This window comes from Chlamydomonas reinhardtii, chromosome 6, assembly GCF_000002595.2.
Source record: "Chlamydomonas reinhardtii strain CC-503 cw92 mt+ chromosome 6, whole genome shotgun sequence".
NCBI classification, from domain to species: domain Eukaryota; kingdom Viridiplantae; phylum Chlorophyta; class Chlorophyceae; order Chlamydomonadales; family Chlamydomonadaceae; genus Chlamydomonas; species Chlamydomonas reinhardtii.
In genome coordinates this window covers 1,226,745-1,239,466 of record NC_057009.1, presented here as the reverse complement: position 1 = coordinate 1,239,466, position 12,722 = coordinate 1,226,745, and the positions used below count along the sequence as shown (strand labels likewise).

The 12,722-nt window shown below is 67.2% G+C and overlaps 2 protein-coding genes across 2 annotated transcripts; one reads left to right on the top strand and one right to left on the bottom strand.

The window, feature by feature from the left end:
* The first annotated feature begins 54 nt into the window (after positions 1–54).
* CHLRE_06g257800v5 (uncharacterized protein) lies at positions 55–8,754 on the top strand. Its single transcript, XM_043062733.1, has 20 exons — positions 55–594; positions 870–1,932; positions 2,095–2,205; positions 2,465–3,085; positions 3,246–3,366; positions 3,664–3,857; positions 4,090–4,185; positions 4,391–4,544; positions 4,785–4,870; positions 5,005–5,229; positions 5,390–5,646; positions 5,808–5,899; positions 6,031–6,091; positions 6,264–6,297; positions 6,564–6,649; positions 6,831–6,948; positions 7,045–7,065; positions 7,217–7,468; positions 7,630–7,764; positions 7,936–8,754. The coding sequence occupies exons 1-20, from the start codon at positions 329–331 to the stop codon at positions 7,984–7,986; spliced, it is 4,044 nt and encodes a 1,347-aa protein (XP_042923439.1). The 5' UTR covers positions 55–328; the 3' UTR covers positions 7,987–8,754.
* A 48-nt stretch (positions 8,755–8,802) lies between these two features.
* On the bottom strand, positions 8,803–12,574 carry CHLRE_06g257750v5 (uncharacterized protein). Its single transcript, XM_043062732.1, has 4 exons — positions 12,038–12,574; positions 11,351–11,818; positions 10,856–11,052; positions 8,803–10,726 (listed from the first exon to the last, which is right to left on the bottom strand). Exons 1-4 carry the CDS (start codon positions 12,234–12,236, stop codon positions 8,909–8,911), a joined length of 2,682 nt encoding a protein of 893 aa, XP_042923438.1. The 5' UTR covers positions 12,237–12,574; the 3' UTR covers positions 8,803–8,908.
* Positions 12,575–12,722: the final 148 nt, after the last annotated feature.

Below are 12,722 nucleotides of genomic sequence, written 5' to 3'. Positions count from 1 at the left end.
GACAAGCCACAGTGCCACACCAGTAAGAGTACCTTTATTCATGAACACAAACTTACGATACAACAGGATTGCAAACTGGCGACTGCTGGCAATCAACAGTTTATATACAAAATGGACGAAACTGCATTTGTCTTTCTGCCGCGACCGAAGCCTCCTGCTCCAAGCCATGTCAACGCCTGGGCTTTGCGCAACATGTTGGCTCTTCGCCTGGAGCCTCAAACCGGCATTCACAAGCCGGCACTGGCATCGCTCGGCAGGAACGCACTCGTGAACGCCCCATACACGCAACACGGCCACGCTGGACACTCTTACGGATTTGCGCGTCAGAATGAGCCCGACACGTCAGAGCCGTTGGATGGCGCTTGCCGACAACCCCTCCACCCGCTCCACTCCGCCCAGAACCTGCCGGCGCAGCCGGGTGCCGTTGCAGCAACCCATGGCGGGAGATCTGGGTGCGCGTCTGCGTCATCCGCATACGAGGCCGCCTCAACTCGGCTGGACGGAGCTTGCAAAGGCGCTCGTGGGGACAATGCTGGTCAAGCTGGGTCAAGGGCGCAGGGCGCAGCTGGCGATTTTTACAGCGGCCTGGACAAGGCGTGTGTACGGGGGCCGGCTCAGCAGCCTGCCCATGTGCAGGGCCCCCATGGGGGGCAGCAGCCCGCCATGCAGCTGGGCAGCAGGGGCGCCCAGCACACCGCGGGAGTCAGCGGTGGGCCGTGGCCGCCGACCCAGATTGGCCGGCAGCCGCCCAAGCCCCTGCACCACGGCCCGTTGCAACATGGCCAGCATGCACAAGGGCAGCAGCGCGCAGGCCCGTATTCGGCGGCTGGTGCAAGTGGGTCGGCCGCTTATACCACTCCGCAAAGCAGCATGGACGGGCCAGGCGCGCTGCAGCCGGCCGCACACCAGCCGTTGCAGTCGGCCCCCGGTGCTGGGCGATCTGGGTCAGCCGCAACCGCCACCGCCACGGAGCATCACGCAGCCGCAGCTGCCAAGCCCTGGTGGGAAGTGGAGATGGCGGAACTGGATGCAATGCTGGGCGGCGGGGCCGGCGGGACCGGCGATCGGAGAGCCCATGGCTGTGTTTCCCAGGTGCACGGTGCGGGTGGGCCCGGCGCAGCGTACCCACACCGCCCGGGTGCAGTCCAGGCGTCATCAGGACTGGGGTCGGCAGCTGGGGCAGGGGGGCACCACCAGACCGGGCGCGCAGCGGGAGATCAAACCTCACCGGGGCCGGAGAACCTCTTGCCTGCGTTCCAGGCGCGGAGGGAAAGCGGGGGGCACGGCACGCGGCAGGCCGCGCTGTCAGCAAGTGGCCAGCGAGTTGCGCCTGGTGCTACCACCAGCCCCGATGGCTCTGCACCCGCGGCCGCCCAGCCACCCCGGCCACAGCCACAGCCTCAGCGCCAAGCGCCGGCGCCTCCTCAGCCCCCGCCCCAACCAGCACAGCCACAAGCGCGCGAGTCGGCCTGGCGCCCTGCCTGGTCCTCCGGGGGCGCCACGGCATCTGCGGCGTCCGCAGCAGGCGGGGCTGGCGGGGCCGCCGCCTCAGGCCCAGGCTCAGGAGCAGCAGCTGCTGCGGCGGCGCAGGGCGCTGCGGGCGGCCAACGCAAGCGACAGCGGGCTGCGCCCGCACCCGGCGAGGTCGCTGCAGGGGCGGCCGCGGACTGCCCATCCACCAGCGATGGACCCGGCCTGAGGCCTACACCTGTGGCGCCAGAGCCAAAGAAGCGGGCTGGCGCCGCGGGCAAGGCTGTTGGGCCGGTCACCACGGCTGCACGCGCTGCGTTCCAGGCGCTGTGTGAGCCGCTGGATGACCGCGGCGAGGCCGGAGCAGCGGCGGGGCTGGCGGGACCGGGGCCGGGGCCGGGGTCGGAGGCAGCGCGGCGGTGTGTTGGTCCGGCGCTGGTTCGAGACGTGTGCAGTCCACAGGTGCGTGCGTTTAGCCGGCAGGCTCCCTTAGGCATGGTATCGTATCCGGGGGATGTCTACTGGCCATTGCATCGCATGGCATGGCGCGTCTAACGCCATGACCGGGCGTTTGCGCAACGCGGTGATGTCGTGCCCTTATCGCCGTGCGCTACCTCGCCTCAGATCTCCTCCGAGCTGCGCTCCGCGGTCCGCAGCGCCCGTGTGCTGCTGGTGGGGCTGCTGTATGCGGCCTGCGAGGGGCCGGTGTGGCAGTACGTCACCAACATGCAGCCGGTGGGTGTGCCAGGGTAATGCGTGTGATTTGGCGTGCGTCTGTGCGCAAGTTTGTGTATTAGCGATCACGCAGGACGGTGTGTGCGATGCGGTGCGACGCTTTGTGTTGTAGCAGCACAAGTTTGTGCCATTTTCGCTGCCTCAGCACCCCGGACCGACATGTTGCTGCGCAAGTACACTGCATTATGGCTGCATGATGTCTGTCGTGCCCGGTGCCACACACCCATTACTGTTTGCGCCATTTCTGCTTCCTGCATAGGCTCTGGCCAAGCCACAGCGCGATTGCCTGCTTAAAGCGCGGCGGCTGCTGGCAAAGGACCCCGAGCTGCTTGCCGCATCCATTACCGCCATCGCCGCCGCCGCAGCCCCTGCGCCACCGCCTGCACCTGGACGTGGCCCGGCCGCTGCCTCCGCCGCCGCCCAGCCCGCACCGGCTGGCGGTGCCTGTCCTGGCCAAGGCGCGGCGCGGCTCCGGCCGGGCGTCGGCGTGTTGGCAACGGAGCAGCAGGAGGTGTGTGTGGGCATCGGCGTCATGTGCCTGGACCAGGCGGGCTTTGAGGCCCTGTTGGCGGCAGCGACGGGCGCAGCAGGCAGCGCCGCGGCGCCAGCAAAGCTGACGGATGCAGCCGCCGCCGCCAATGCGCCGCTGTACCTGCTCCGGACCATCCCGTGGCCGCCGCCGCACCTGCCAGCGACGGGGACGGTGGCGGGCGGAGGAGTGCCTGGCGGCGCGGCCGCCGCGCGGGGCCGCCCGGGGGCTGGCGGCGGCGGCGGGGCCCCGGGCGCCGTGCCGCGGCCGGCGCTGCTGTCGCTGCTGGATGAGATGCTGGTGTCGGCGCCCTGCCCGGCGCTGTGCTGCAACGCCAAGGCGCTCATCAGGGTGCGCAGCACACTGTTGCAAACACTCTCACTTGCTTCTTTAGCACGGCACCTGCAAAGCTAGTGCTACAGTGAGGGGCCTTGGCAGCGGCTGCCACTTGCTGCCATTCAACAACGAACCACCACACGCCACGTCCCATCTCCAACTAACCCCCCTGCAGGAGGCGCTGGCTCTGGGCTGGCGTCCGCCACCGCCCTGGCGGCTGCGGCTGCTGGACCCAGTGCTGCTGGCGTGGCTGGAGGCGCCGCAGCTGGCGCAGCGGGACGAGAAGGAGATAGAGGGTGGGTTGCGTGGGTGGGGTGGGGTTGGGGGCATGCGCCGGGGCGGGGTTGCGGGTGGGCGACTAAGCGTTCGGGTGGCGTGCGGTGGTGCTGGGGCTGGTCGGCTGGATTGTGGCGAGATGCACACACTCTGAAGCAGGCGGAGCCCAAGGCGGCGTGTGCTGTGCTGTCCGGTCCGCACTGCTGCCCCATGAGCTGCCGCGCTGTGCAGGCGCTCCCCCACCTCCCTATCGACTTCCGCTGTGCCCGCATCCCACCGCCCGCATCCCGCCCGCATTGCCTTGCACACCCGTACAGCCTATACACTCGAGACGCTGTGTGGGCCGCGCCTGGGAGTCAGCCTCGACAGCAGCGGCGGGGCCGGCAGTGAGCTGGCTGGCCCGCTGCTGCGGCTGCGGCGGGGGCTGGTGGCCAGTGCCCAGCTGTTCGAGACGGTGCGGCTGCGGGCTCAGCCCTGGCTGCGGCCGGAGGCGGTGCAGGTGGAGATGCAGGTGCGTGCGGCCGCTGCGCCCCTTCACTGCTCCTGGCCTTTCTGCCGTGTTGACTGACGTGTTCATGAACTCACGGGCCGACAATTTGGTTTGCAGCTCCAATCCAACCGCACGTACTCTCACATACACAAGTGCTCATGTCTGCTTCCCCTGTATGCGCCCCCCCCCCGTCATCCTTTCCCCCCTGCCACCCCCTTGCCGCCCCCCTCCCGCCTCCTGCCCCCCTCCTCAGCTGGCCTTCCTGCTGGGCCGCATGGAGGCGGTGGGCATGGCGGTGGACGCGGAGGGACTGGAGCGCAAGGCCGGGGCGGTGCAGGCGCGCATGGACGTGAGTGCGGGCGCGAGGCGGGGAGGCGGCGAGGCATGGGGCGTGTGAGGCAGTGGGCAACATGTACTGTCATACTGTGTACTGGTGCCGGCGCCGAAGGCTTCCCTGGATGCAGGCCTGTGTCGCTCCCGCACCTGACTCCTCCCCCCTAACCCGCACCGGCCCTCGCCCTAACCCTCGCCCCCACCGCCACCCGCGCCCCCAGGCCCTGTCCGCCTCCGCCTGTCGGCTGCTGGGCGGCCGCGCCCTCAACCTGGGCTCGGCGGCGCAGCTGGCCGTGGTGCTGTACCAGGAGCTCAGGCTGCCGCCGCCGCCACAGCTGGGAGGAGGAGGGGGAGGAGGGGGCCAGATGGACCCGGGTGAGCGCGTGGCGTGGGCACGTTGGCACGGCCCGCATTTGTGTATCGGCATGCTGCATGGCCTGTATGCGTGTTCCCTGGCCACTCTCCCTCCTCTCCCACATGTGTTGTGATCCAAGCCGTGCCGAGGGCCACCCGGCGGTCACTGCTCCCCCACTTCCCGCACACACACACACACACACACGCACACACACACACACACACACACACACACACACACACACACACACACACACACAGGCACGGACCGGCACGGCCGCGCTCGCACGCACCTACCCACTGACGAGGCGGCGCTGAAGCACCTGGCGCCACTGCACCCGCTGCCGGTAGGGAGGCCGTACGTGTGGGGCGGTCAGGCATCTCTTCTGCATTCCCAACATACGATCGATGCACTCTCTGTATGCTTTCTACCGCTCACATTTACGCAAACACACACACGCATCCGCCCGCCTGGCCGCAGGGCCTGGTGCTGCAGTACCGGGCGCTGCAGAACGTGCGCACCAAGTGGCTGCAACCCGACTGGCTGCCGCTGCTGGTGGCGCGCAGCGGAGGCCTCGCGCTGCCGGGAGCAGGCGGCGGCGGGAGTGGCGGCGGCGGCCAGCTGCAGCTGCCGCGGCTGTCGTGCAGCTGGAACCAGACGCAGACCGCCACCGGCCGCCTGTCTTCCTCCTCGCCCAACCTGCAGGCAAGCCGTTGCTGCCGAGGTGCTGATGGTCCTGGCACCTGAAAGTGTGCGTATTGCACACGTGTATGTGCAGACGCGCCCTACCATCTGGCCGCCCCCTTACCTGCTACCGGCTGCACCGCCATTGCCCTCCTGCCCACACCCACGCCACACCCGCCAGGCGGTCACCAAGTACGAGGTCAAGGTGGAGGTGGCGGCGGCGGACTGGCCAGAGGGACTGGAACAGGAGGAGCCGCAGCAGGCGGAGGAGCAGGAGCAGGCGGGCCAAAGTGACAGCGGTGGAGGCGGCAGCGGTGGCGACGGCGGCGTGCGCACACTGACGGTGGTGGCGCGCGCCGCGTTCGTGGCGCCGGCGGGCAGGTTGCTGGTGAGCGCCGACTACAGCCAGATAGAGCTGCGGCTGCTGGCACATCTCAGGTGAGGCGGGGGGCGCCGCGTGGCAGCGGCTCAGGGGCGCTCGGCATGTAAGTGTCAGTGACACGGCCAGACAGGGCGTTAGGCTGGCACCTGACGGCCTGGATGGATGGGATGTATGCTTATTGGATGTGTGCGTGTGCATGTGTGTGTGAGCTCCGCAGCGGCGACATGCGGCTGCAGCAGCTGCTGAGGTCGGGCGGCGACGTGTTCCGACAGATCGCGGCGGCATGGCTGCGGCCGGGCACCCAGCCAGGTAAGCGGCCGCGTGGTGCCCCTTGCCTGTCCTGATGCTGGCTGTCAAGCCCGCCTGTACCTTTCAAGTCCTTACGACAGGACCGTAATTTGACGAGTCTGTGGTGGGGCCCCCTCCCATTGCCTGTGCAGCCAGCATCAGCAGCCGGGACCGCGAGCAGGCCAAGCGCATCATCTACGCCATCATCTACGGGTCAGTCAGATGCATCCCGGTGGGCGGCCGCCGGCACGCTTGCGCTCAAAGCTCTTGCATGTCGTAATTGTCCTCTTGATTCCGGGCAGGTGCTATCACGCCAAGCACCAGCCGAAGCCCGCTTACCATTCCTAGCTTTCCTTCACATCCGCCTGCGCTGCGCCCTGTGCAGGATGTCGCCGCAGGGCCTGGCGCAAGCACTGAGCGTGAGTGTGTGAGGGGTTGAAGGGACGCGCCTCGCCGGAACAGCACCGCGCCGGGGCGCCACCCGTCCTGGCTGGGGCACTGCATGGATGGGCTGCTCCCCAAATAAGCCCACCCCGTCCAGCGACGATGCCGGTACCGTGCGCCAGCGGTCACTAGGCCAGTGACCGTGCTTGGCTTCGTCAGTAGCATCCAGCGTCGCTTCGTGTCGCCCGTGGTCATGTGTGTGTCATTGCGGCGGGTGCTGCCTGCTGCCGCCCGCACACAGGACCACGGCGTGGAGGTGAAGGAGGCCACAGCGCTGCGCTCGTCCTTCCTGCGCCACTTCGCCGGCGTGCAGAGCTTCATCACCTCGTGAGCGGCGGCGGCGGGTGTGGCCGCAGCCACCTGCGGAGCTGGGGGCCTGGGTGCATGTGCAGTGGTGCACGTTCGGGAGCCGTGCAAGGCGCAGCCGTCAGCCTGGGCCCCCAGGCCGCACCCTTGCTGTGCCCCAGCAGCCTAGTAGTGGTGTGCCTCGCTCTCGCTGCCACCACAGGAGCCTGCACCATGCGCGGCGCCACGGCTTCATCACCACGGGGCTGCTGGGCCGGCGCCGCCCCATCTCCGGCCTCGCCAGCAACGACGTGCGATTGCGCGCTGAGGCGGAGCGCAAGGTTGGTACAAGGGCGGCTGCGGGCGAGTGCGCCTCCTTGACGTGCATTCCTCCGGCGTTCGATAACGTTTGCGCTTGGTGCTCTGCCATGCCACAGGTGGTCAACAGCATCGTGCAGGTGAGCCACTTGGGCGTGGGCAGCAGTCGCAGTTGCTGAGGGACGGATGATGGAGGCGGCGCTGCTGAATGCCGCGTGTTGCTGGATGGCGGTGTGGCACCGGCGGTCGCGGCGGTGTTGTTGAATGGCCCGTGTTCTGCACCACACGCAGGGATCCGCCGCGGACCTCATCAAGATGGCCATGACCATGTGGGGCACCTACAGCCACCCGCCGGCAGCAGGCGCCAACGAGCAGCAGAAGCAGAAGCAGCCGCAGCCGCAGCAGACGGGAGGTGCGGCGGGTGCCGCTACCGGCACAAGGGCGGCGGCGACTGATGCGGCGCCGCAGCTGCCGCCCGGCTGCCCGCCGCCGCTGGAGGAGGGCTGTGTGGACCTCATTGGAAGCATCCACGACGAGATCCTGGTGGGACCCGCATATGCCCTGATCCGGTGTTGCATGGCCAGAGGTGACTCCACCAGTTGGCTCCCAGCCTTTGCTTTCGTGTACGGCGATGCTGTTGTACCCTTACGAGCAACTACTGATAACCCTGTGCCCCTTGCTACCGCCGTGTCCTCCGTGCGCAGTTCGAATGTGACGCGCGGCCCGAGGTGCTGCAGCGGCTGGTGGCGGCTGTGCGCTGCCTCATGTGCGGGGTGGTGGCTCTGGACGTGCCGCTGTGCGTCAAGTTGTCGGTGGGCCAGTCCTGGGGCAGCCTGCAGGTGCGTGCGTGCGTGCGTGCGTACTGCTGGATGGGCGTGTGTCAGTATGTGGCATGCATGCAGTAGGGGTGCAGGGCGCTGGGGCGTGCTGGGTGCCTGCGGCCTGCCTGGCTGCTGGGAGAGCCAAGCAAGGTAAGATGCCCTCGGCCCGACTGTTGCTGCTGCTCACAGGAACTGCCGGACGAATTTGGTCAGGAGGCGCCCGCAGCTGAGCCAGCCTGAATGGACGGGGCGTGGCGCACATGTGTGTACTACGAGGCGAAAGTGGAGAAAGGGACGCAGGATGAACAAAACATGGGCATGCATTCAATGAACGCAGCGATGATCATGTGCTCAGGCGACCCTTGGAGTAGCATGGATGAGCAGCGTACATTGTATTTATGGCAAAGTCTGTAAGGGGGTCTGACACGGTGAGCGTACGGTACCGTATGTGGTGCATGAGGTCCGTCCTTAACATTTGCAGCCACGAAGGCCGGGCGACGTGTAGAGAGCATGGGGTCCTGGCGGATGCCGTCTTTCGGTCTGCGTGAGAATGGGGTGTGCGGTTGCCGTCGTGTCCAGCAGGGAGCAAGTGGGCTGGTTGATGCATGGCCGCTGGGATTGGTGAGGTAGGGTGGTGGTGGTCGAGGTTTGCCGCTAGGTAGATGCAAGGTTGGGTACCGTATGTGCGTGGAGCCCGTCCCTAAGCTGTTAGCTGACCGCTGTCTACATTCGCTGTCTCAGCTCTTGATGCGCTGGTGACGACAAGGGCCGAAAGGGGGCAAGGGCACATAGGCCAGTGTAGCAGATTGGATGCGCTTTGCACCACCACCACCACACCACCAACAGCTTCAGTTGTGGGCAGGGTCCCCTGGTTGTGGTGCATCGTACGGCTGATGACCAAATTCACAGCCTGCATAGCTCTCGAACATATGCCATTCTCAGGGCAGTCCTCACCCTTTAGCTACGCCTGCACTTGCATTCGGGTCTATCTTGTAACCACACACGAGACGTTCCAGACCCTACGCGGCACGGCACCGCCTTCAGCAGCACACAGCCTCGAACGTATCCTCAGACCTCCGTGGCTGAGTCCAAAGCCCCGTAACCGTTCACAACAAGTCCAATGTTCACACCGGGGTCAGCGACAAGCCCACAGCCTGTTCATTCACAGCCTGCGCTCCGGCGGCTGCTCCCGCTGCTGCCGCTGCTGCTCATCGTCTCCCAGCAGCGCCTGTAGCGCCTGCAGCTGCCGGAGCCGACTGCCCAGCAGCAGGAGCGGCAGGGCCTCGCTCGCCACCTCCTCCATCGCCGCCACCAGCGGCTGCAAGCTAGCTGGCGGTGTTGATGGAGCAGAACCCAGCTTCAGCACAGCCGCTGTGGAAGCTCTGGTCGCAGCAAAGCAGCCCTCCGCGTCCTCTGCAGCCTCTGCCAAGGCATGGACGTGCCGCAGCGCCGCAAGCGCCTCAGACGGCGGGAGGTCACCCGCCGCCGCGGCGTCCTCCAGCATCACAGCCAGCCGACCCAGCAGCTGCTGTGGCGGGATGCTGCTAGCGCTGATGGCGTGCTCCTGCGTGGCTGGGTCGTCGTCACCGCATTCACCACTGTCACCGCAGTCGCGGCCACCAGCCCCCTCAGCCGCCGCACTGCTGGCAGCTGCAAGCATTGCCACCAACGCCTCCGCCATGCCCTCGCTGCTACCACCCCTCATGACGTCGCCATAGGACGCCAGCTGCTGCAGCCAGCCCTCAGGCACCCCACAGTCCGCCGCCGTGTATGCCTGCGCCACACGTTGCTGCACACCCAGGCTGGCGTGGATGCTGCTGCTGTCCAGGTCTAGGGACTTTGTGAGGGCGGTGCGCAGCTCTTGGTAGAAGCTGGACGGTGGCGCTTCACTAAGCGCCTGCAGCAGCGCCGCGCGCACCGGCAGCGTGAAGGTGCGCCGCAACGCCTGCGCAGCCGCGTTTGCGGGCAGGGGCTCGTGGGAACTGCTGCTTTCCCACGACCGGCTGGCAATGCGAGTGCCTCCCCTTGCGCCCGCCTGCACCGCCAGGCATTCCAGGACGTAGGCCAAGGCTGTCCTGCCTCCCAGCTCCCCCGCAAGCAGCAGAGCTGAAAGGGTGGGCCTAGCCACCGTATGCCGGTGGTGCAGGCTGTTCGCCAGCACCCCGGCCAGCACCTCCGACCGCCCCAAGACATCGGGCGGCAGGTCTGCAACCGCCAGCAGCAACTCCAGCCCACAGCCTTCCGATGTCATTGCATCATCCTCCGATTCCATGAGGAAGCTGGTAGAAGGTAGCGCGCGTGATTCGGGGTAGCAAAAGCTCATACCCGCCTCAACGCGGCACCACCACTGCACCCTGCCGTACACATCGGCCGCTGCTGCCGCTGCAACTTCAGGCGGCGGCGACACCTGGTCCACATTGCGACAGGCGACCACAAAGTTGCGGCTCGCAGTGGCTGGCTGGTAACCGAGTGCCGCAAAGCCCTCCGCCAGCTCATACACACTCCGCCAGAGCTCGAATGAGCCGTAGAACTTCTTAGTGCGCTTCCGCAGTACGCACGCCAAGCAAGACCCCAGGAAAGCAGCGTCCAGCCCTTGCAGCCGCTTGCGGCTGGGCACGTGCCCTGCCAGCCGGCAGGCGCGCAGCAGCGCAGCCAGCTCACTGGGGTCACATGCCGAGCCGCCCAATTCGCCCAGCCGCGCGTCGAGGTTTCCGCTGATCGCGTGAGCATTGCGCACGCCCGCGGCTGCTGTTGTGCTGCCGTAGTGACCGCTGCGAGCATCAGCGTTGATGCTGGCGTTGCCGCCGTCGGTCACCGCGGTGGCCTTCAATGCGGTCGCCTTACCAAAGCTGCTACTGCCACTGACGCTGCTGCCGGCAGCCGCGCCGCCCGCGGCCTGCTCTGTGCTGCCATTGCCGGCCTCGGCCGCGGCAGCCGCGTCCGCAGCGGCATCCATGCCTCGCTGCATGACGCCCAATATCTGTGTGGCGAGGCACGAGGGTCGGAGACCAAGCAAGGGTTCAAGGACACACCAGACACTCGAAGCATGGTGATCTGGCCAACACTGCCCCCACGCAGCAACACGGAACTACCCAATTCAGCCCCTCACCTGCTCATACACTGCCGCAGGCCGGGGCAGCGTCTCCGGGCACTGCTGCAGTAGCCACACCAGCGGCGGCTCCCGCACCTCCGCCGCTGTCACAGGCGTCCACTTATCCAGCGGGTCTTGGCGGAGGGGGTTGTAGCTGACGCGGGGGTCTGCTGCCATCGCCCACAGCAGGTGGCAGGGCTGAACTGTGCCGCAACCTGGGGCGGCGGGGCATAGCAAGGTGGAGATGGGCACTGGTAGCGTGCAGAGCAACATGAAACAGGAGGAGGAAGGCAGGGATGCCCCAGGAATGCCCAGAAGCTGCGCCTACCCCGCCCCAGGCACGCACACGGGCAAGCGCCAGCACCGGCACCAGCACCGGCACCGGCACCGGCACCGGCACCGGCACCGGCACCGGCACCGGCACCGGCACCGGCACCGGCACCCAACGCAGCGCAATGTAACGCACCGGCCCGCAATGCACCGCACCGCACCGCAACGCACCGCACGACGCACCTGTGAACACGGCCCAGCGATAGGATTGGAAGAGAAAGTGCAGCGCTTGGGCGGAGAAGATGCTGCTGCCACCATCCTCGTGCCCCTCCTCCTCCGGGCGCCTCCACCTCTCCTCCCAGAGCTGCTCCTCTGCCGCCCGCCAGGCCAGTATCTCCGAGCAGCGCTGCAGCGACAGCCCCGCCGACGCGTGGTGCAGCACACCCAGGGCAGCGGCGCAGTCCACATCGCCATCCGCCGCCAGCGCCGCCAGGGCCAGATGTGCGGAGGTGATGCGAATGCCGCTGCTGCCCCTGGTGCCGCCGCCGCCGCCACCCTTGTCCTCCTGCTGCTCCGCCTCCGCCACCCGCGCCGCTGCCGCCACAATATGCAGCACCCCTGGGCTGCAGTGCTGCTCCAGAAGGCTCTGCACCGCCACCGGCCGCATGCGCGCAGACGTCACCCACTCCAGCAGCGGGGGGATGGAGTCCGCTGGCAGGGGGGCAGGCAGCGCGGACAGAGGCGGCGGCGCAGGTGGCGGCTCGCGGCACGAGACAGGCAAGACCCGGGCCGCGGCTGCCAGGAAACACTGCGCCTGCCGCCGGTGTGCCGCTGCCGCTGGTGTCTCCGGAGCAGTATCACTTGATCCTTCTACCCCCTCCGAAGCCACTGCACGCCACTGCAAGTGCAATGAGCCGCCTTGACCCGAACAGCGTTTTGCAACACCGGGTGAACCCACTGCCCGACTGCTGCTGCTGCCGCCAGTCGCGGCTGTGGCTCCTGATGACCTGACAATGCCACTGCTGCAGCCGCGCCTAGCGCCGGAAGCAGCAACCGGCAGCGCGGCGCAGCAGGGACTGCTGCTAGCGCATGCAGCTCGCAGAACTCGAGGCTTACAAAGTGAGAGCATTGTGTTTGGCCCTGCTGGATGATCAGGGATGTTTGCCAGAAACGCGTGGAACGTGAGGCAACTTGTACCACTGACCGAGGGACGTCGCTTCCCGCCAATCGGTTCAGATCGGTTCAACTCGCCTGACCCATACGGTACGTGCTCCCGACTACTACTTGCTAGGAATGGCGCACACTCAAATACAAGGCAGCAGCCGCAGTGGCCACGCCGGTCTTCTCCGGCCCCGGCGTGTCACAACCCTTCGGCCTTTTGCAACCTCCGTCGACACTGGGGCCTGTCAACCTACCCCACCTGCCGCCGCCCGACTCAGCGACAAAGAAGCGGGTTAGCGGGCATGCTGGGACTCTTTTGAGACTTCAGCTCCAGGACTAAGCTTCATTCTATTGCGGCACTTCTCTGACGTGACCTCCTTTGAGTGCGTAGTCGTTGTACCGTATTACGTGTGCGCAAGTAGGGCGCGGACAGGGGGGTCGGAGGCCCGCACGC